Genomic DNA, 24376 nt, shown 5'->3' with positions numbered 1-24376 from the left:
TTGACATGGCTCGCCACCTTTTATTTCCTCAATATTGATCAAACTTCGTCTTAAATGGATCAAAGTTGAACACCTGTCATATAGTAAGGCTATTAGTTCTTTTTCTCGTGTCAAAGACGTGGCAAATGGGTTCCGCTATTTCATAGCCTCCGCAGTATTTTAAGAAGGCCTTGCAGGGAACAGGACAAACGTCTGTTCATACGTGTGTAAACGAAAATCAATGGAAGAAAGTAAAGAAAGGAACTATGAATCTTGCAATATAAAGTATGTCTAAAACACTCTACCATGTCTCTTTTAAGGACTTTCAAGTTCATAGAGAGAATTACAACCGAATTTTAAAAGATTGAGAGGCTGTTACGTCCCCAGAATTGAACCCAGGACAGCTATTAACCCTGAAGATATCACGTAAAGTAAAGTAATGAAAATGAAAACCTACAACCTGTTTTACAGTCAAAGATCGGATCAGGAATGGAATGAATGAAGCCCCCAACTTGCGGCGAGGATGGGAATTGTGCCGGCTGCCGAAGCCTGTCGCACTCCTCTGAGGCAATGATTAACGACTGACAGATGAAATGAAATGATAATGGCGAGTGTTGATGGAATTAAAGATGACAGGAAAAACCGGAGTACCAGGAAAAAACCCATCCAACCTCCGCTTTGTCCAGCACAAATCTCACATGGAGTTTTCTTTTTGCTATTGGCTTTACGTCGCACCGACACAGATAGGTCTTATGGCGACGATGGGACAGGAAAGGGTTAGGACTGGGAAGGAAGCGGCCGTGGCCTTAATTAAGGTACAGCCCCAGCATTTGCCTGGTGTGAAAATGGGAAACCACGGAAAACCATCTTCAGGGCTGCCGACAGTGGGGTTCGAATCCACCATCTCCCGAATACTGGATACTGGCCGCACTTCAACGACTGCAGCTATCGAGCTCGGTCTCACATGGAGTGACCGGGATTTGAACCACGGAACCCAGCGGTGAGAGGCCAACGCGCCACCTAAAGTAAAGGAGAAATTGTGTTACATCGAGCGAGCTGGCCATGGGGTTAGAGTCGCGTGGGTATGAGGTTGCATTTTAGAGAAGATTGGTTTGAATCCCACCGTCGCCAGTCCTAAAGATGGTTTTCCGTGGTTTCCCATTTTTACACCAGGAAAATACAGGGGCTGTACATTAATTAAGGCCACGGCCACTACCTTCTCAATTCTAGCCAATCGCAGACAACCACTAGCAAAAAAAAAAAAAATGTCGCTGAAGTCTATAAAGTTTTATAAAATCTTATGACAATAAGTTTTAACAAATACCCATATAAGTTAAACAAGAAAGGTTCTGTAAAATCCTTTGTCTGGAGTACACTACTTTATGGCTGTGAGAGCTGGACTATTGGAAAAAGGAAAGGGATTCATTAGAAGCGACTGAAATATGGATTTGGAGGAAAATGATTAGGACATGCTGGACTGATAAAAGACAAATCGAGATGTTCTAAAGGACATCAATGAACAACGGAGAGTAATAAAGGAAATGGAAAGAAGGACGATAAACATAATGAATTCCTAGTACAGATCTTTGAAGGAAAAGTACTAGGAAAGAATACTGGACTGAAAAAAAAAGACAAATCGAGATGTTCTGAAGGACATCAATGAACAACGGAGACTGATAAAGGAAATGGAAAGAAGGAAGATAAAACATAATGAATTCCTAGTACAGATCATTGAAGGAAAAGTACTAGGAAAGAAAGGAAGAGGAAGACCAAAGAAGACAAACTTCGAGGATATGAGAAACTGTATGGGATGTAAAAACTACAAGGAAGTGAAGAGAAACAGCAGGATTGAGTGTAGAATGGTTGCAGCGACAAGGCTTAGCCTTTAGTGTATGATGATGGTGATGATGATGATGATGATGATGATGATGATGATGATGATGATGATAGGAAAAGGTACGGTATTGAATGTGTATGTATGTTTAGTCGTCAGCCCGAAGGCTGGTTGGATCCTCAACAGCTCCGCCATCAGCTGTCATAGATGGCCTAGGCATCACTGAAGAGGCGTACTAGGGAAATGAGGAATGAGTGGCTCAGCCCCCTGTGGGTGGGGGCGGTAGAATAACACCCACGGTATCCCCTGCCTGTCGTAAGAGGCGACTAAAAGGGGCCCCAGGGCTCTGAAGCTTGGAGCGTGGGTTGGCGACCACGGGGACCGCAGCTGGGTCCTGGCATTGCTTCCACTTACTTGTGCCAGGCTCCTCACTTTCATCTATCCTATCCGACCTTCCTTGGTCAACTCTTGTTCTTTTCCGACCCCGACGCTATTAGGTTTGCGAGGGCTAGGGAGTCTTTCATTTTCATGCCCTTCGTGGCCCTTGCCTTTCTTTGGCCGATACCTTCATTTTTCGAAGTGTCGGACCCCTTACATTTTTTCTCTCTGATTAGTGTTATATAGAGGATGGTTGCCTAGTTGTACTTCCTCGTAAAACAATAATCACCACCACCACCACCACCACCACCACCACCAATGAGTGGCTCAGACGGTTGAGGCGCTCTGGCCATCTGACTCCAACTTGGCAATTTCGATCCTGGCTCAGTCCGGTGGTATTTGAAAGTGCTAAAATACGTCAGCCTCTTGTCGGTAGATTTATTGGCACGTAAAAGAACTCCTGCGGGATAAAATTCAAGCACCTCGGCGTCTCCGAAAACCAAAAAAGTAGTTAGTGGGATGAAGATGTACTTTAAGATTCTCTACCAGGCGGCCAAATTGTTCCGATATGACTGGCACTATCCCAAGACGTCGCAATGAGGAAAGAATTAAAACAGAGTGCTATACAGCTGTGTTACTCAGAGAACAGACGTACGTATAGGTATCAGGCGCTGCTACACAGAGCATCGTACGAGAAAGGAGTAGGAAGACACACACAGTACAGCGTGGCATTGAGCAGTTTCAGTACAAAAAGTGTTTATCCAGTGTCCTGCACAACTTTGCCTTTATTATGATGACAAATATATAAGCCTCATTCAAGTCGGAGGCATGAAGGTGATTAAGAGCTAGCACGCTGAGGGTATTGTCTATCTAACTTGACAATACGCTCCAAACATTTCAAACGAACACAATACTCCTGTTGTCTCATTTGAATAGCGAGTTTCAGGGATATCCACTCTCTTCTTTAGTGGCGCTCTGTGGCAGCAGGTAGCGTCTAAATATTGAAATTATTTTTCGAACTATATTAATTTAAAGCCGAAGTCCTCTTGTATAAGTCTGTTTCCATGGCTAAATGGTTAGCGTGCTGGCGTTTGGTTACAGGGGTCCTGGGTTCGATTCTCGGAGTGGGTCAGGGATTTTAACCATAATTGGTTCATTCCGCTGGCACGGGGGCTGGGTGTATGTGTCGTTTTCATCATCATTTCATCCTCATCACGACGCGCAGGTCACCTATGGGAGTAAAATCAAAAGACGTGCATCTGGCGATCCGAACTTGTCCTCAGACACTCCTGGCACTAAAAGCCATACGCCATTTCATTTACAACGTTTACAAACCTCCAAATGTATGTATGTATGTATGTATGTATGTATGTATGTATTGTACCCTTGGATCCTGATGTCCACCTAACCAGAGGAGTTAATGATATGGAATGAATGACGTGACATGACAGTAGGAAAGGAGAGGGTGAAAACTGCTGCCGGCAAATAGCCTGTTCCTGTCGAATCAGAATCAACCGCGTCATATGACCTCATTCCTTACACACACTGCGGATAAGTTTGGAACTGAATCCACGTTTTTGGCACGCAATCTAATGATTAGAAATCGTATTCTACCTCCTCCCCTACTTTCCCGGCCAACATTCTGATAAAGGAAATTGATTCAACGGCACGTGGTGTTCCCAAGCGACCATCCATCCAAGTCCTGACCACGCCCAATATTGCTTATCTGCGGTGATTGGACGTATGCACAATACATTCGTACCATACAAACTATGTACTGTTTATGCTTATATCCTCGTCATTTGTATCATTAGTGGTAAATAAAATTAAATGGAGCCTCCGTGGCTCAGACGGCAGCGCGTCGGCCTCTCACCGCCGGATACCGTGGTTCAAATCCCGGTCACTCCATGTGAGATTTGTCCTGGACAAAGCGGAGGTGGGACAGGTTTTCTCCGGGTACTCCGGTTTTCCCTGTCATCCTTCATTCTAGCACCACTCTCCATTCTCATTTCATAGCATCTATCAGTCATTAATAAATCACTTTCGGTGTGGCGACCCCATCGTACTAATGGCCTGTATGATTCATTCATTACATCCCTGACCCGGTCAATGACTGGAAAACAGGGTGTAGGTTTTCAAAATGAAATGGCGTATGGCTTTTAGTGCCGGGATGTGTCCGAGAACTTCGGCTCGCCAGGTGCAGGTCTTTTGATTTGACTCCCGTAGGCGACCTGCGCGTCGTGATGAAATGATGAAATGAAGCGATACATACATCCAGTCCCCGTGTCAGGGCAATTAACCAATTATGGTTAAAATTCCCGATCCCTGTGACCAAAGGCCAGCACGCTGACCATTTAGCCATGGAGCCGGACAGTGGTAATTATACTTCAAAGTACACGTTGTGAAGGATTATTAGACGTTTCCTCTTCTTCTGAAGTGATCATATTAGATCAATTCCATGACTTTCTACTCACTTACAATAACCCAGTTCTTTCAAACTTACCTGCTCCTTCATTTAACATTGATCCCAGGTGGAAGTTTTAAAAACTAGGTCATCTGTATACATTATTTTCTGGTGAACCTCAACATAAGTAGTTTTTTCTAGTAATAAATTCATTCACCAAGTCAAATTAAATAGGGCGATCCTCACGTGCTCCAACTGTGATGTTAAATAATTTAGACTTTTCTGTCTAATTGTCCATTGGAGAGCGAGGGACTGATTGGAGGCTTACGTGCTCGATGATCTCAGGGGCTGTGCCAGCTCAAGGTCACCCATCAGGGATTAGTGTCAGAGCCTGACTATATGTTATACTAGATTTTTTATAATATCTCCAATCTTCCCATCCCCTGTTACCGCTGCGAGAGGAGAAAAAGCAAGAATGAAGTGTTCTTTCCAGAGTGGTGCAATCTAACGGGGTCATTAGGAATTGTTTCTCGATAGGGGGTTTGCTGGTCCCGTGCAACACCCAAGGACCGATACCTCATGCTATGCACAGGCTTAGGCTTACTTCTTGGGGGTTGCCGTAGGAAAGCAAACCCCCTGAGTTCGAAGCCTGCGGAATTTATTGGTCCATTACGAAGCATTAGTACACCGAACGACCATAGATGCTTGATTTTAACATATCTATATATGTAACGTCAGAGGTTTGTCTGTACATTGCTCAGAATTTAAAAATAATGATATTTCTGTATCGGTCGTGTCCAGAGTCTCAAGGAAATGCGCCTTTTAATGTTTCCTTTTCTCTGTCTGTCTGTCTGTCTGTCTGTCTGTCTGTCTGTCTGTCTGTCTGTCTGTCTGTCTGTCTGTCTGTCTGTATGTATGTATGTATGTATGTATGTATGTATGTATGTATGTATGTATGTATGTATGTATGTATGTATGGGCATCACGGGATAAAGGCTGAAGAGAATTTAAGAAAATCGGTATGTAAAATAGGGGAATGAGGCACTACAATCTAGGCTATAAATAATTGTATTCACGCTGAGTACAACGGTAGTTGCAGGGAAGGCCTAAAATTTAATGCACAAAAATCTATGTTATTTGAGGCCCTGTAGATGAAGACTATAAAGTTATATAGAATTAAATTTCCGATCTTGTATGTCATTAATAATAATAATAATAATAATAATAATAATAATAATAATAATAATAATAATAATAATGAAAATCCACAGCTTGTTTCCAGTCATTCGACCGGGTCAGGAATGGAATGAATGAAGCCCCCATTTAGCGGCGAGGATAGGATTAGTGCCGGCTGCCGAAGCCTGTCGCACCCCTCTGGGGCAATGATTAATGAATGACAGATGAAATGAAATGATATAGGAGAGTGTTGCTGGAATGAAAGATGACAGGGTAAACCAGAGTACCCGGAGAAAAACCTGTCTCACGTCCGTCCGCTTTGTCCAGCACAAATCTCATATGGATTCACCGGGATTTGAACCACGGAACCCAGCGTTGAGTGACCAGCACGCTGCCGCCTGAGCCACGGAGGCTCTAATAATAATAATAATAATAATAATAATAATAATAATAATAATAATAATAATAATAATAATAATAATAATAATAATAATAATTTCGTGTGGCTATTTCTAGCCGAGTGCAGCCCTTGTAAGGCAGACCCTCCGATGAGGGTGGGCGGCATCTGCCATTTGTAGGTAACTGCGTGTTATTGTAGTGGAGGATAGTGTTATGTGTGGTGTGTGAGTTGCAGGAATGTTGGGGACAGCACAAACACCCAGCCCCCGGACCATTGGAATTAACCAATTAAGGTTAAAATCCCCGACCCGGCCGGGAATCGAACCCGGGACCCTCTGAACCGAAGGCCAGTACGCTGACCATTCGGCCAACGAGTCGGACATAATAATAATAATAATAATAATAATAATAATAATAATAATAATAATAATAATAATACCGAGCTCGATAGCTGCAGTCGCTTAACTGCGGCCAATATTCAGTATTCGGGAGATTGTGGGTTCGAACCCCACTGTCGGCAGCCCTGAAGGTGGTTTTCCGTGGTTTCCCATTTTCACACCAGGCGAAAGCAGAGGCTGTACCTTAATTAAGGACACGGCCGCTTCCTTCCCCTCCCAAGCCTTTCCTATCCCATCGTCACCATAAGACATACCTGTGCCGGTGCTACGTAAAACAAATTGCAAAATAATAATATAGTAGAACCACGTTTATCCGAAATAAGGGGGGCGGAGCCACTTCTGTTGACGCGTTTTTTCGGATGACACATGGTAAATATTTTCGGAAGTTAAATGTCGAGATAAAAATGCATAAACTATGTTAAGCAAAGGTGCATACTGTATATTAACGTTGCAATGTTTACATAATGTAACTCATTGTATAAAATCAGTGATTTTCTTCTGAATTTTCTTGGCGCAGCGCTGTCGTGCAGCTATGTCGCACCGCCGTTTAATCAACAATGCATCAGCTGGTGTCGATTCATTGCTTTGTTTAACAAAGCGCAAAGCAATCTGAAATAATTAAACATTTTTTATTACTACTGAACTGAATACTGTATACAGTGTATACGCTAATTTTATTGCAGTACTGTAATTAAAGCGTGTGGTACTGTATTTTAATAACAATTCGAAATCAATGCATTAAATAAATCATCTACTGTAACTCGATTCTCAGAACTGCTATTGTCAGGGTCGGAGTCGTCTACATAATCTTCATGACGAATAATACAGTAATAACCCTAACCCCATGGCACTACAGTCCTGAAGGGCCTTGGCCTACCAAGTGACCGCTGCTCAGCCCGAAGGCCTGCAGATTACGAGGTGTCGTGTGGTCAGCACGACTAATCCTCTCTGTCGTTAGTTTTTACTTTCTAGACCGGGAATACAGCAATAATAATAATAATAATAATAATAATAATAATAATAATAATAATAATAATAATAATAATAATAATAATAATAATAATGTCTTATACGTTTTTCCCGTGGCGGCTATGATAGCAGAAATATTCGTGAATTTCGATTTTTATCGCTTAGTCCATATCAACGCTGAGCATTGTTAACAAGGAAATATTTTTTAATCATGTTAACTGGCGATGGTTTTTGTCATGATTGTCATAAGGTGTGAAACCGCGTGGTCGACAAGAAAAATTGTGAAGATGATTATAAAAATGAGGAAGAAACCTATAAAGAAACGATCTCTTGAAGAATAAGATATGAGGAAGTGATGAAAGAGTTAGAAGGAAAGTAAATGTGAAGGTCTACAATATCGAAAGCTCACAAAACTTATCTTCTTCTTCTTTATCTGCTTACCCTCCAGGATCGGTTTTTCCCTCGGACTCTGCGAGGGATCCCTCCTCTACCACCCCAAGGGCAGTGTCCTGGAGCTTCAGACTCTGGGTCGGGGGATACAACTGGGGAGGATGACCAGAACCTTGCCCTGGCGGCCTCACCTGCTATGCTGAACAGGGGCCTTGCGGGGGGATGGGACGATTGGAATGGGTAGACAAGGAAGAGGGAAGGAAGCGGCCGTGGCCTTAAGTTAGGAACCATCCCGGCATTTGCCTGGAGGAGAAGTGGGACACCACGGACAACCACTTCCAGGATGGCGGAGGTGGGAATCGAACCCATCCCTACTCAGTTGACCTCCCGAGGCTGAGTGGACCCACTTCCAACCCTCGTACCATTTTTAAAATTTCGTGGCAGAACCGGGAATCGAACCCGGGCCTCCAGGGGGCACAGAGGCGGACCATAAACCTGATCAAGAATAATATTACATTAGCCATCGTTGTGATGTGATTTTTCTTTTCTGCCCCCATTCATCTCCGATAGATGGGATTACTGTTGCGTCCCGAGTTGGCCGTGCGGTCAGGAGCGGGCGGCTGTGAGCTTGCATCCGGGAGATAGTGGGTTCGAATCCCACCGTCGGCAGCCCTGAAGATGGTTTTCCGTGGTTTCCCATTTTCACACCAGGCAAATGCTGGGGCTGTACCTTAATTAAGGCCACGGCCGGTTCCTTCCAACTCCTAGGCCTTTCCTATCCCATCGTCGCCATAAGACCTATCTGTGTCGGTGCGACGTAAAGCCCCTTGCAAGAAGAAGAAGAAGAAGAAGAAGAAGAAGAAGAAGAAGAAAGTTTTAAAAAAAGCATGCCAATTACAGTACATGTTAGGTTTATCGAACTAAAAAAAATGAAGTGTAAAATTATTAGGAGTTGTGCAACACTGCAACTATCACGCATCGCCCCTGAAATCTCGTCTCTCAATATGACGTAGTCGCTACTGCGTGTGGATTCCGAAGAAAGATATGGCGCCAAAACTCTTACAAAAAAAAAGACGTATTCCCAACACATTAAGAGTCGATTATCTGATAAAGTCAATACCCACCAATTAGCAACCGTGTTGTATTAATACTTGGTTTTGACCTTACTATGGTGAAGGTGCGTGCCTGTCTTTCTGTCGCCACACCTCACGCATCGCCGCAGGGAAGAACTGAAATAGAACTCAAGCGCTGATCACATGCGTGACTGTCGTAAACAATAATTCGCTCCAAACACACAGATCACTTGCTGTTTCCCATACAGAGGCAAAACCGTTTCCTTCTTCTTGGTTCGAATGGGCCTACTTTAGACCACGCTTGTTCAACTGTTTGACTTTGATCTTTGCCCATTATTGACGCATTTTCTGCCGGTCGTACTAGTTTCCATCATCTGTCCAGGGGGTACCTTTCTTCCGTTTTTGTTTAATCCATCGACTTCCTTCAGGGTATATCGTACAGACAGATATGATATTATCAAAAAAGGCTTTCACGGCCGCAGATCTTAAAATCACAGGAATAGAACCAGCTTTTGGGTGGTTAGGCCGTGTGCATTATGCAGAGTTTCGTCCAGACGTGCCATTCCAGCTGATGAGTCCAAATGGCACGTCTGGACGAAACTCTGCATAATGCACACGGCCTAACCACCCAAAAGCTGGTTCTATTCCTGTGATTTTAAGATATGATATTCCCAGTTCTCTAACGTCCTCCTCAGTCTCTGTCAGGAAAGTGGTACGAATCTTCTTGTTCCGCCAGTAGATGAACAGGCGATTAGTCAGTTTTTTGGACGGCAGTCTTACTATATGGCCATAAAAAGCTACTCTCCTTTTCCTAGCACAATCAGAGAGACACATTATATGTTCGTAGAGCTCGGAATTGTGCCATCTACGGAATTCTTCATCTTCCTTTACCGGACCTAAGATCTTTCAGAAAATTCTCCTCTCCCTGACTTCCATTTTCTCCATCAGACCTCTTCGGTTCAATGAAACACACTCCATGACATACACAGCTTCTGGGCATATGACAGACGTGTAGTGCTTCAGTTTCAGATTGCGTGATGGGCATTTTTTCTTAGAAGTGTTCTTTGTCAGTCGATAAGTTATGTCAGTTCCAACTAGTAGACTCTCAGGGATAACGATGCTTTTTCTGATAAGTTTGGTTGAATCCATTCGCCAAAATACTTAAATCTATCAGTCCTCTTGATTTTTTTCCCCGTTCCAGTATTATCTCTCTGCTAGCTTCTTTGATGTTGTTAAAGAACTCTGTTTTCTCCAAAGACACTTGAAGACCCACTTTGGCTGCGAAACCATTATATTATATTATTATTAGTCTATCACTATTTAACAAGTATGATTGTCTTCCAAAAGCAAAGTTCGAATCACACGAGTTCTTTGATGGCTGTATAATCCAGTTCTGGAATCACAGACTCTTCCACAATGTTGGCACACGCCGTCTTGGGTAGCCACTGGTCCTTGAGGGTTGATACTTCTGCTATTCATGTCTGCCAGAATTTTCCTCCACTGGAGTTCAAAGGATGGATGCCCTTGGTGGACGAGGCGACGCCATTGTGGACAAATGGATACCACAAGCTCCCAGTTTTCAGGACCAGTTTGGCATTTCTTTAGATTCGCCTTCAAAATGTTTTTATGGCGCTTTTGTTGCCCACCCTGTTTTTTCTGTCCGACCTTCAACTGGTAGTACATGATTTGTTTTGGGAGAGGAGACTCACGCATGCGAATTACATGACCTGTCCATCGAAGCTGGTGTTTTATTATGAGAGCCTCAACGCTGCTTGTATTAGCTTGACCGGGCGAGTTGGCCGTGCGCGTAGAGGCGCGCGGCTGTGAGCTTGCATCCGGGAGATAGTAGGTTCGAATCCCACTATCGGCAGCCCTGAAAATGGTTTTCCGTGGTTTCCCATTTTCACACCAGGCAAATGCTGGGGCTGTACCTTAATTAAGGCCACGGCCGCTTCCTTCCAACTCCTAAGCCTTTCCTATCCCATCGTCGCCATAAGACCTATCTGTGTCGGTGCGACGCAAAGCCCCTAGCAAGAATGTATTAGCTTGCTCCAAAACACTTAGATTAGTGCGTGTGTCTTGCCATTTTATTCCTAGGATTCTCCTAATTCAGCACTGATGGTATTTTCGAGATGTATTAAGTGCCTTCTGTATGTAACCGGTAATAACGACTTTGAAAGGAACGCCAATCGAAGATCGTTACAGTCATGGTTCCATGGCTGAATGGTTAGCGTGCTGGCCTTTGGTCGATTCCCGACCGGGACGGGGATTTTAACTTCGTCTGGTTAATTTCAATAATCAGAAACATACAAAATTGTAGCTGGCTAAATGGCCGTTAAGAAAATAATCGTTATAGGTGATAGTCGCACAAACAGCTCTTTTGTTGTTGTTGTTGTTGTCATATCTGTAATTTTTGGGCTGCACACTTACATGGTTAATTAAAGAGAATAAAGTTAAATCTTCGAAAAACATAACTGAAAGAAGTACAGTATTTGTGGAGTGGGGATGAGAGGATTTTTTTCTTCTAATGTTTGCACAGTAGCCTACGTATAACAGTCATGTGTCAGCAAAATATACACTTTTGTGAGGAAAGACGTAGAAACACAAAGTCTTGGCTAATAAATGAGTTGTTCTCTCTGCCCTTCCAAGTTGTATAAATAGTTGAGTGTGTTACACCTAATTCCTTGATGATGTTGATGTTTGTTTCCCCATTTTGTAATCGCCTTACTATTTGTGAGTTTCCTTCAGTATTAACCACTTTCCCTTTCTTTTGCGACGCGTTGCTTGCTTTGACTATTCAGCAGATTGACTGATTTGAAATCTACTTAAAACATGAGTTTGAAATAAGATTTACTTTGTTCTCAGCAATTCCCAAACCAGTGGCGGTGGGCTCTCAGGAGCACATGAGCACGTGAACACCCAGTTCTAACGCATATTCACGCATTCATGGATGCCGGCAATTCAAAATTGTTTCCTTTTTTTCGACTTGATTTAGTCAATCGATCGAAAGCATTCGACTTATATCGAAGCTCTGTTACACTGACAGCTGTTCGTTTCGACTGACCTTGCCAGGGAGCACACTGGAGATATTGCTACGAGCCTTTAGACTATACGCATGCGCATGGAGATGACGCCATGGTTTATGCACAGATATCTCCACAAGCGAGGAGCACGGTAAGGAATGTGCCTTTCCGCCCTCAAACACGAGATAGTATTACAGTTGACCGCAAGGGCCCGCCACTTCCCCTGTTACTGTTGGCCACGGCTCGCAGAAGTTACTATTGCATTACGTCGCCGGAAGATTTCGCTAGTAGCTAATTCTGAACAGGTGTTCGTAATCACGGGAACAGAAAGCCAGAGCCTCAGCCAAAACCTGAGCGACTCAGCCCGGCGGTCGTAATTTTAGTTTTCTTATACACTCAGAGATTATTCTCGGAAAAATGCATCCTCGGTTATAACGGTTCCACCATATTATGAGTCGAGAAGCAATCGTACAAGGAACTTTTAGCGAAATGATTTAAGTAAGTGATTTTGTACTTATTTGCATTCTACTTTGGTATATTTGAGACGTGAACACAAATTTTTAGTTGTGAACCCCTGAAAATTTGGTCACGAGCCGCCACTGCCCCAAACTCGCAACAAACAAAACTCAACGTTGGACGTTATAGTAAGATACATTCATCCAAAAATGAGCTATAAAACTATTATCGGCACACTTTTTCTGGATGGATTTGTGTACGGGATTGACGAGTAAGGAGGGAGCTCTCCCGGCTCCGGTAGTGCTGCCAACTGAATGAAAATGAAATCTGAATTGAATCGAGAATATGATCGATCGAATGAAGTTTCTAAACCGTTATTATCTTAAGCCAATAACTGTGACACACACACATTATCTAACATTATATAACATTTCTCGATGCGGATCCTGTTCCTAGCATGAATTCTATAGTTTGGCTTTACTGCGTAAACAACACCAGTACTAGTATGTAATGTGTACGCCAGATGTCGCACAGCGATGTATAAGCGATTCATAGTTTGTGTTTCAAAGGTTGCTGGTACGAATCTCGAAGATCGCCGAGGTCGACCGATTCAGCCCTAGGGTGTAAATCTATCCAGAAAAAGTGTGCCGATAATATATTGTTTTGTACGGTGTGCCGTAATAAGCGACATTTTAAATATAGTGTTCATATAGGATTTAGATGGGACCGTTAGATTTCACCGTTATGTCCAATACGTCGTTAAAAGCGATGTCGGTACAAACGGTTTCGACTGTGTTAACAATGAGGTCAATGGAACATGGTGGTGATTATTATTTTAAGAGAAAATATAACTGGGCAACCATTCTCTACTAACACTATTTAGCAGAAAAATGGAGAAGAGGTCCGACACTTAAAAGAATGGAAGTATTGGTAAACAATCGGTAAATAATAATAATAATAATAATAATAATAATAATAATAATAATAATAATAATAATAATAATAATAATAATAATAATAATAATAATAATAATAATAATAATAATAATAATATTTTACGACCCACAAACTACTATTTTACGGTTTTTGGAAACGCCGAAGTGCCGGAATTTGGTCCCGCAAGAATTCTTTCCCGTGTCAGTAAATCTACCGACACGAGGCTGACGTATTTGAGCCCTTCAAATACCGCTGGACTGAGCCAGGATGGAACCTGCCAAGTTGGGCTCAGAAGGCCAGCGCCTTACCCGTCTGAGTCATTCAGCCCGGCTATTTTCTTTAATCTCAGCACAATGAACTAATTATATAGGCATCGTTTCCAAGTATAATCTGAAAAAACTTTTAATAGTTCAATATAATCTATATTCATACGTATTTTTTAGGAATTTTTTTTCTTTAATCTCAGCACAATGAACTAATTATATAGGCATCGTTTCCAAGTATAATCTGAAAAAACTTTTAATAGTTCAATATAATCTATATTCATACGTATTTTTTAGGAATTTTTAAACACGCCGAAACTCCTGAAGGCAACTGAATTTTCAAAAAAGTACCAGTAAGGCGTGTAAATTAGTCTCACTGTTTAAATTTTGCAAGAATTTACTGTATAATATTGAAATGGATAAATTTTCTCTATGTGTGTGAAATGCCTTTGCTGGCAGGATGTAGTGTTTACAGTGCACTATGTCTTCTGGTACGGCCTAGAATAAATTTGTTACTTTCATTGACCTCTCTCAGTCTCATCCTTGGCTTTGACAATATGAAAGTGACCGAGGTATGAGCGAAGCCAGAAACGCCATTCCTTATGCAGCCAGTCCCTGTTATGAATGGTGTGAAAAATATCGCTCATAGGGTCGGTTGGTGCATGCATTTCAGTAGGCTTGGCAGAATGATATGCAATAGCAACTTCTGGCTCAGTGAGGAAAGCAAAGGGGAAACTACCTCACTCCTCACTTCCCTAGTATGCCTCTTCGGCGACACATAGGCTATCTATGACAGCTGTTGGTGGAGCTGTAGAGGATCAAACCAGCCTTCGGGCTGAATACCCAACATACATACATACATACATACATACATACATACATACATACATACATACATTACATACATGTATGTGAAAATTAGAATATATAAGTCTAAATTCGGATTCTCAGTGGAGGTTTCTTGTGTCCTATTTAAAAAAATCTATTTTCAGTACATCTGATCACCCTACTCTCAGTCAAGAAACTGATGCTGATTATTATTGAAGCCACCAACATGACTGGACATGCCGCGGCGAAGTAGTATTCATTCCTCAGATTCAAATCATCCCTTCGGATATACCGTTTCAATTTAGACGTCTACAGTTCCCCGTTTGTTTCAGTTTACGTATGTTCATCAACAAGGCACAAGGATGATCGTTTATAGCTGTAGGACGCGATCTTCAGAAACGATTCCTCTCCCATGGTCAACTGTACGTGGGTTGTTCAAGAGTTAAAAGCAAACACGCCGTGCATCTCAACTCCAAATGAAAGTGCACTTAATATATTTTATCCTGAAGGAAATATTTAGCTTTTAAAAATATAATATGGTCCTTTATACTTGTACCATCAATCAAGCCAGTATCTCAAGCATTGGAAAATTACAAATAAAATAACGTATATCATGCAATGTATGTAAACAAAATAGTCTAATGATGTGAATTAATAAACATGTTTTTATTTTGGTTGAAATAAATGGTTAAATAACAACTAACGGTTGAATTAATAAAGGCGGGTGAAGCCACGGGTACATGCGAATAAAATATATAATATACGTTTTCACTCACCTAAGACCATGAGACTTTTATTAATGTTGTTCGCCTCTTCCAGAGTCTTTCCTTCACTATGAGTTTTCTTCGTCATCTCACTGCCAGCTAAATCTACGAAGTTGATCTTCCCTTGTTTAGAGATGAACACACCATCCTCTCCCATCTGAAAACACACAAACATGTACAGTGACACAGACCAGCATTTTATATCCTTTCACCCTTCCGTGCTGTATAAAGAGAGAGACAAGTCTATTCCAATGGGAAACGAAGTTGTTAAGAAAGGTTACAGATCTCTTCACATGGTTATGAGGGTAATTAGGGGGGGAGGGCGGGCACACTGCCCCCGTTGACTTACAATGTTCCAGTTGGTGATATTCGTTCTCAGCTGAGACATCTGGTTACGTGTCCCATTGGGAGATGGAGTGGCAGGTCAATCCTATCCCAAATAAGCTGAGAGCGATAAAAAGAACTACGAAGGTATGGAAGACTTCCCTTCGGGCTTCTCGGAGGGAAGCACTGGTACAGTGAAACCCCTCTAAGTTGGATACCTACGGTTCCTTAAAAATGTGTCCAATATAGTGGGATATCCAATCCACAGACTGAGTGTACATTATTTCACAAGTACACTGACAGTGCAGGAAAGGAAAAACTCTGAGCTAGTGTGTACTGCATATTCACTAGTGTCCAAAAGTTAAGCATAATCACTAAACGAGGCCATACCGCCTGACAGGAATGTCAGATGGATTGCTGAACAAACGGAAGCTGAATCACACACCATATGTCACACAACTTGTCCAAAAAACAGTATCAGAAAGGTTCTGATAGCTAAGGTACACCTTTGACAACAACTAACAGAAATTGACAATGTCTTCCACAACAAAATATGCTGTTAATAGGGTGTATGATTACCCCTAACAGCCACACATGCTTCGCAGCGACGTGGCATGCTATCTATCAGATGGTCCAAGAGCTCTTGTGGCAGTCGATCCCATTCCTCCGAAAGGGCAATGCGAAGGCCTTGGAGGATCCTTGGTGGAGGCTGACGGGATGCAATTCGCCTCCCCAATGCATCCCATGCATTTTCTATAGAACTCAGAACCGCAGACCTCGCTGGCTAGTCCATTGGATGAATGTCTTCCCCAGCCAGAAATTCATCCACCAGAGCACCGCGGTGCGGTCGGGCATTATCGACCATTAAGAGGAAGTCTGGACCAACCGTACCGGTACCTCTGAAGAGTCGAACATGTGGTGTCAGTACCTCATCCCTGGATCTCCGAGCGTTAACAGTGTTCCTCGGACCACCCATGAAGATGTGCAGGTCCGTACGGCCATTCAACTTGATTCCGCCCCACACATGACGCCATCAGCACCATACTGGTCCCGTTCCACGATGTTCCTGTAGTTGTATCGGCTACCCGGTTCTCTCCAGATTAATGTGCGACGGGAATAGTTCTGAAACTGAAGCGGGATTCATCTGTGAAGAGCACATGCCTCCATTCATTCATGGTCCAGTTTCGATGTTGACGGCTCCATAGTAAACGGGTCAGTCTCTGTGCTGGATTGAGCGGGACGCACACCGCTGGACGTCGGGCGAACAGTCCTGCTCTTCTGAGCCTCCGGTATACAGTTTGCCGGGAAACGGCAACTCCTGAGAAGGCTGCAAGCTCCGCCGACAATTGTTTTGCAGATGCACTCCGATTTCATCGGGCGGTTAAGGCCAGATATCGGTCCTGCTGTGGGATGGTTACCCTTGGTCAGCTTGTTATTGGCCTACGACTAACATCTCCTGTGTCTTGAAATCGTCTCTAAAGCCTGGAAATGACACTTTGTGGCACATTCAAGGATACGGCGACTTCGGTCTGTGTCTGGCCTGCTTCCAGGCGGTCGAGCATTCTACCCTGCAAAACGGGGTGCAAATGGCATCGTTGTGGCATTATGTTGTCAGGTTCACCACGAGGCTAAACTTCGCACACTGTAACAGGGCAAACACGACTGAGGGAATATGGGGCGCAGGCACTGGCTGTGTTTACCTTGCGGTTACGCCGCTAGTCAAAGCAGGGAACACTCCTTTCCTATACAGAGTGAACACGTATGGTTGGTAGGTGCATATGTCGTGCGATTTGCGGTGTATTTCCTGTTGCCCTGCTTACTCGTAACTTATGCTTAACTTTTGGACACTAGTGTACATCATAAAAATCGTGGTTCTTTGAATTTATACAGTGTACTGTAGTAAAATAAATTTAATACTGTAACCGTACAACAGGGTTACAGATTCCATTCAGTATTTATTATTATTATTATTATTATTATTATTATTATTATTATTATTATTAACCCGATTCATTAGATTTTATATATTCTGTTTCTCATCATTTAGACTGTAATAATTAGGTATCACGTATATTATTGTATTTAATCATAGGTTAAGTGAAATGTATTTGTAATTATTCTGTATTGTAGTAAGTGAGATTTGTTGGTTTCATATTGTCATGCTGTGGCTTGTAACTCTGGCTGGATGAGCTGGCATAGTATTTTGCAATCGAGGCTATGTTTAACTGTGCAAGTAAATTTTCCGGTGACGCATTCAGCTTAGTCATTCTCAAGCCGCTTGGGTACGCTTAGACAACACTTGACTCATGACATCAGTGCGTGGGCACGTGATTGCGACCAAGTGTCAGTATTCGCCAGCTACTGTATGTTGAAGTGGAAGGGATGAAGAGTGAGTAGGGAGATGAGTCGTCATCGAGAAATTATATATAAGTTGATGCTATGGTGGGGAGAGGTACACAGTTCATATCTACTCAGTTCATATCGCTCAGATCATATCGTGCAGATCATAGGTAACAGTCAGATGTATCAAATGGAAGAAGTGGTCTTAGTGTGATGATCAGAGCTAAGAGTTGTGTTTTCAAGAGGTCTGGTAATAATCGAGGAGGTCTACAAGTGGTGGTTGTATCCGAGCAGAGACGGGTACTATGCTGATAAAGAAACATCATCTTCTTGTGAGGATGGACTTCACAAGATGTTTCAATAATATTTTCCAATTATTTATAATATATTGAGTGGACGTAATTACATTGGAGCTCCCTATCCGCGTACATGGTATGTAGGCCAACTCCTTGTTATATAAGAAGATAACAGCAGACGGCTCCCGACTTCAGCTCAGAGGTTTTCCCAAGAATTTCAAGTTCAACAGCGGTGTATGCCGATATCAAGTAATTAAATCATCAGACATGTTATGCATTCATAACATGAAGAAGAATGTAATCAGCGGCGATATCACATCTCACTTCAAGTTCATGCCAATAGCTTTTTTTTTAGATTAAATTTTCCTTTTATTTAGTACCGCAAATCTCACGATATATTTCTTTTGTTAAATTAAAAGACGTCAATGATTGTTCATTGTGACGTAAATTATAGTCATAAACTCAGTTTTATTTTAATTATAATAAGTGATTCCAGTTCCATGTACAATCCTCAATTGTGGAAATGCAACAGTAATTTAATATTTTCCTGATCCATATCCCTGTATATTGCCAGATATGTGAGTTTATCACCTCACGCCTTGAGATAATTGATATAAGAGGTATGCTCTACCGAATTTGGTTGTTTTTCTTAAAAAAGCAACTGGCGCTCAAACAAATGTTATTTATATTGTGTGGAAGATATGAAGGTATAAGAGTAGTGGTCGGAGTAGCCACAATACCTACTAAAGAATAAAAGGCAGTGTATTGTCTTATGTTTTACTTCGCGTACTGTACTGTTCACGACTCACTGTTTTATTTTCGACTTTTGTACATGTTCATTCTGATTCAATATTCCCATACGTAATACAAATTGAGTTTCAATCATTTCTGGTTTGTTATACAGAAATGCAAAACTTCCCAACTCGGAGAGCAACTAACGGAAATTCGCTCGCAACTCTCCGAGAGCTAACTTGCCTCAACTTGCTCGCTGGTCGACACATGCACCCCGGCCCTCTCGGAAATTAGTTTTCTAGATACGAACTGTCTTCGAATTGTGGCGAAGGTTTCGAGAGCTTGGTTCTATTTTCAATTTCAAGATGACTAAAAATCGGTTACCGGAGGAAACAAAACTGTAAACTGAAATGTATGAAAGTCGAGACATTTTGTGGAATGTGAAATGTACCGATTACCATGACAATAATGCGATGCTCTATTGTTTAAAGTATCTCAAAAATTGAAAAACTGGAAAAGCGGTAGCGGGACAGATGACAATTACCAACGTAGATTTTTCTTTTTATACAGAAAATAATCACAGTGCTGCGACTTGTCAGTAGTAGTGTGCTGACATTTCGACTACTCTCCACTCTCAACAGGTGCACAAGTGGACAAGGTGTGACGAGAACTTGCGAAAGCTATCTTGGCGAGTGACTCGCCGGGTACTCTCGATAGTTATTCGGGCCGAAATTAACTCTCAAATGGACAAAACCTGAGAGCGGATATCGAAAGTTACTCTCCCAGTTAATCTCAAATGGAAACCCGCCCTTAGTTTAGTAAGGAATGTCGTCAGCAATGGCGGGATTAAAAGAATTTGTAATGAAATTCACGTTTCTTTGCCGTATTATAAGATGGATTTGATGGATTGTGGTTCTGCATGAAACTGTCCTGGCATTCGCCTTAGAGCAAGAGAATGGAAAACCAGCGTTGGTGGGTGCAGAGTGGGTCTCGGATCACAATTGGCCAGCATTCTGGCAATGTATCTCTGCGAGTAGCCTTCTTGAAGTGGTGTAAGTGTCTGTATTCGGGACACGGAGAGGGCTGGTCCCCATCGTCGATTGTTCTGAGAATGGTTTTCCGAATGACTTCATTCGACGACAACTGCTTCTCCCGTTGCCAAGATCAGTTATGACTTGTAAACACTCCGCACAGAACTTCGTACACAGTTTGAACTGATGCACTTGTACATTTCAACCGAAACTGACACCTCACAAACATGCGGATGACATTGGAGCCGTCTCTTATGTACGAGTGCAAGTCAATAAGTATTAGCAAACAATTTTTATAATTTTTTACAAGAAGAGTACACACTTTTCATTGATCTTTTTTAACATAGTCACCCTGCTTTTCAATGCATATGGTCCACCGTTTCGCAAGCTTTCTGCTACCCCCGCAGAAAAGGTTTTTGGCTGCACAGCAGGCCACGTATGCACCGCTTCCTTCACCTGATGATCAGAGCTGAATCAACGCCCTCTTAGAGCATTTTAAGTGGACCAAACAGATGGTAATCCGACGCGGCGAGATCGGGACTGTACGCAGGATGCTCCAACACCAGCATTTGAAGAGTTGGAGCGGTGTAGGCGGCGGTATGTGGACGCGCATTGTACTGTAACAAAAGAACTCCTTCCGACAATCGACCTCTGCGTTTGTTGCGAATTTCAGGTTTCAGCTTGTTTATCAGCGTATCACTCTAAAGTTCACTATTTACTGTTTCCCCCTTTTCCTGGTAATGTTCCAGGATTGGCCCTTGAGAGTCCCAAAACACTGTGAGGTTGACTCTTGAATTTCTTTTTGACTGGGAATCCGGGATGCTTCCATTCCATGCACTGACGTTTTCTCTCTCGTTCGAAGTGGTGAACCCGTGTTTCATCTCCAGTGATGATCCGTTTCAGAAACGTTTCGCCTTCGTTAGCATGACGGTCCAGTAGGTGCTGACAGATTCTCACACGATTGCGCTTCTGCTCTTCATCGAGTTCTTTTGGAACCCATCTCGAACAGACTTTGTGAAAGTTAAGCCTGTTATACATGATTTCATATGCAGAACCATGGCTGATGTGCAAATGGTTTGCCACGTCATCAACAGTCACTCGTTTGTTATTCAGGATCATATCACGCACTTGTTCAATATTGGCATCAGTAACGACTGCAGTTGGACACCCGGATCTTTCCTCATACTTCACGCTCGTGCGACCCATTTTGAACTGTTCAATCAACTGGTAAACACTTCGCCGTGGCAAAACATTGTCCCCGTATTGTGCTGAAAGTCTTCTATGAATTTCCACTCTTGGTACACCCTCAGACAACAAAAGACGGATTACGGAACGCTGTTCCTCCTTGGTGCAATCTTTACGTCACTACAGAGCAAGCTGTACTGATTTGATAACGCTGAAACCTAGCAAAGATGTAGACAACGGTGCCATCTAGCGGCTGGTGAGTACACAACGCCATAAAGCCAACCTAAAGACAATTAGAGCAAAATTGCAGATATTTACTGACTTGCCCACGTAAACAAGAGATGCTGTTGCTGTAATTTGTTTAATCACCATCCCACTATGCATTTTTGCAATGTAGCTAGGAACATCTAAGAACGTGACCAAATTTCCTTCTTGACATAAATATGTCTTATATTATTATTATTATACACTATTATACTCTAGTCGAAAACATACACATTTACAGTTATTGTACAAGTCAGTTTGAAGTACACAAAATATAACGTGAGAAATCGAATTGGACATGCCCAGTATTTTGCGAAGTCCAATGCACTCTTGAGTGGCATGAAGGAGATCATCTTCTGTGTAAGATGTTCGGAACAGAGGGCACTGAAGCAAGTGGCTCGTGGTTTGTTCTTGTCCACATTCACACCTTGTATCACCAGTGGTGAAACCCCACTTCTTCAACTTATCCCTGGATCTTCCCACTCCTGATCGTAGCCTGTTCAGGGACTTCTTCACCAGCCAGCTCTCATTTTGTCCAGGTGAAAACTGCTCAGCTGTTGGCATCCTTCCGTGGATGTGAGGGAACCTCTTCTTCCACAACTCCAGCCTCCCCTTCTCTATTGAGACATTAGCACCCCAGATGTCCTCAGGAAGCTCTTCCGGGATCTCAGCCGTTGTTGAGAGGACTATGTCCATGCAGCAGGAGGGCACTGCTCTGTTCTACTTTAACCTTCTCACTATTGGCAACTACTTATAGCTGGGGGACATCCGAGAATTTCTGCAACTTGTTGCGCCAAAATGTGTGACGGAATTGCAACCATAACAACCGTGCATGCAGCCGTTGATGGATGGCCAAGACTGGGAGACAAATTTATGATCACCCGACTTTCACAAAGGGAAAAGTAGTTTCTTTTTTTTGATATTTACTTATTTCCAGTTCAAATTTGATCAACATTCAGTTTGTTTATATTTTTCTCTGAAGCAGGAATAAGAAATAAGCAAATTAATGTTTAGAATAACACCAAGTTGGTCGTAATGGTGATAAAATTCTGTTCAATTCACAAGTAGGAGAGGAACTCACCTGCTGCTCAGAAGTAATGTGAACTGTGAGGATGGTGTGACTTCGACTAGAATATTCGTTCATGTTGTGGCGACCCACGGAGCGATTTCGCATTCCTGTTGAACAAACATATAGGGTGAGAAAAAATGATAATAATAAAGGCACTCAGAAAAACAGAATCGGTAAAATTCTAAAAGTAGAGAGAATAATAGCTAGACCATGCATGAATAAAAGTTATCAAAAAGATAGACAGTGGTTGATAGTGCCAAATGATGTGGTGTAAAAAGAACTGGAGCTGATCACAGATGCAGTACCATACGGAAGAAGAGGTTATCTTTTTTTGGTCACATTATGAGGACACCAGAAACCAGATTAGCAGGAAAAATTATAGATAAACTCTGGAATGTGAAGCAACAAGTAGGATGGATTAAGGAAATTAGTGAGGATGTGGAAGAGGTAGAAATAACTATGGACGATTTGCAAAATAAAACAGACAATTTAAAGAAGATAAAAAACATAAAAATAAGATTTAAACCAAAAATAGACAAACGAAATTCAATGAAAAAGGTATTTACAGACGAGGAACGACAGAGAAGTTTACAGCAAATGTTTGGGCAATTCGCAAAGAAAATTTATCGAAGATGACCAGAAAATTATTGACTGAAGTGGTCCAATAATAATAATAATAATAATAATAATAATAATAATAATAATAATAATAATAATAATAATAATAATATTTTAATGCAGCCAATGGCCATAAAACAAGAATAATTTGACATATATACATTGACACCTGCTTAGTTCAGGCGGAGATCAATATCAGAGTTTCACAAATTCACTAATTGAACACTTTCTCTCGGAGCATTCCTGTATATGATATCGCCCGCAGATTTGACCACAAAGCTTGCACACACTGATCACGTGGGTCATGGAATTTCTTCTCTGAGCACAACTTAAACTGGAAACCATGGACCGTCATTCTTGTAGCGATGTGGTGCAGCGGGTAATTTGTACTCATTCACCTTCTGTCCATCATAGCCTCGGTAGTGTAGAAGGAATCCCAAATTTCCATTTTCTTGGCTTTCAGATCTTGTAGAAGCTTCTCGTATACCACATTAACTGACAGTATCAGCTCATTCCGAAGGTCCTCTATCAGGTACGTTCCCTCGTTCGCTCATATACCAAACGCGATCGGGTTGTCTTTGATACTCCCAGGACCCTTTTGAGGTAGCGAGCCTTGATTTTACTCCAGTTCCTCCATTTGTCTATAAGTAAGTTACTCTCCTATGAGTTCAAGACCGTATGTCAGCACCGGTATTACCTTTGCCCTAAAAAGCTGCATAGCTGTCTCAACTGCAATAAGGGTAATATTCCCTATGTCGTTCATTGCTCTGATCGCAGCAACCATCCTGGATCTGATGTGTATTCGGAAGCAATGCCCACTTGTTTGCCGAGTTAGTCCTAGATATTTGAAATGATTTACTCTTCTTAGATGCGATCCTCTACACATTATTTGGTCAGCCTCCGCGAATTTACCACCCAATGGTCCAATGAAGCCATAACAGCACCAGCAGCATAAGAAGAAGGACGGTGTTCAACTGTTATCAAGAAAGTCATCCGTGAGTGGCGCAAAAAATGACTAACGAAGGAATCAAGAATGGGGCCAGACTTGGACACAGGAACCTAAACCTTGCAATCGACTGTCTAGCATTTGCAGAAGATCTCTCAATCTTTTTGATTCCCTAGACCGAGTCACAAAACAAATTAAGCAGCTTAGGCTACAATAAGAGAAAGCGGGACTCCAGATATTCTTTGGAAAAAAAAAAGAGCTGGTGTTGGGACAAGAAAAAATCAAGCGAGCAGAATAGTTT

General features: G+C 42.2%; 1 protein-coding gene across 1 annotated transcript in view; it reads right to left on the bottom strand.

Moving 5' to 3' along the window:
• The window catches only part of LOC136881951 (kinesin-like protein KIF12), a 385645-nt gene that overhangs the window by 64353 nt on the left and 296916 nt on the right, over positions 1–24376 (bottom strand). The window contains exons 8-9 of the mRNA XM_067154417.2: positions 22524–22618; positions 15283–15427 (exon numbers count right to left, since the gene is read on the bottom strand). Of these exons, the coding sequence (XP_067010518.2) occupies positions 15283–15427; positions 22524–22618 (240 nt within the window). The remainder of the gene's footprint in view (positions 1–15282; positions 15428–22523; positions 22619–24376) is intronic.

The sequence above is a fragment of the Anabrus simplex genome, chromosome 10, assembly GCF_040414725.1.
Source record: "Anabrus simplex isolate iqAnaSimp1 chromosome 10, ASM4041472v1, whole genome shotgun sequence".
Taxonomy (NCBI): domain Eukaryota; kingdom Metazoa; phylum Arthropoda; class Insecta; order Orthoptera; family Tettigoniidae; genus Anabrus; species Anabrus simplex.
Note: the sequence above shows the minus strand (reverse complement) of the source record. Positions and strands in the feature narration are given on the sequence as shown.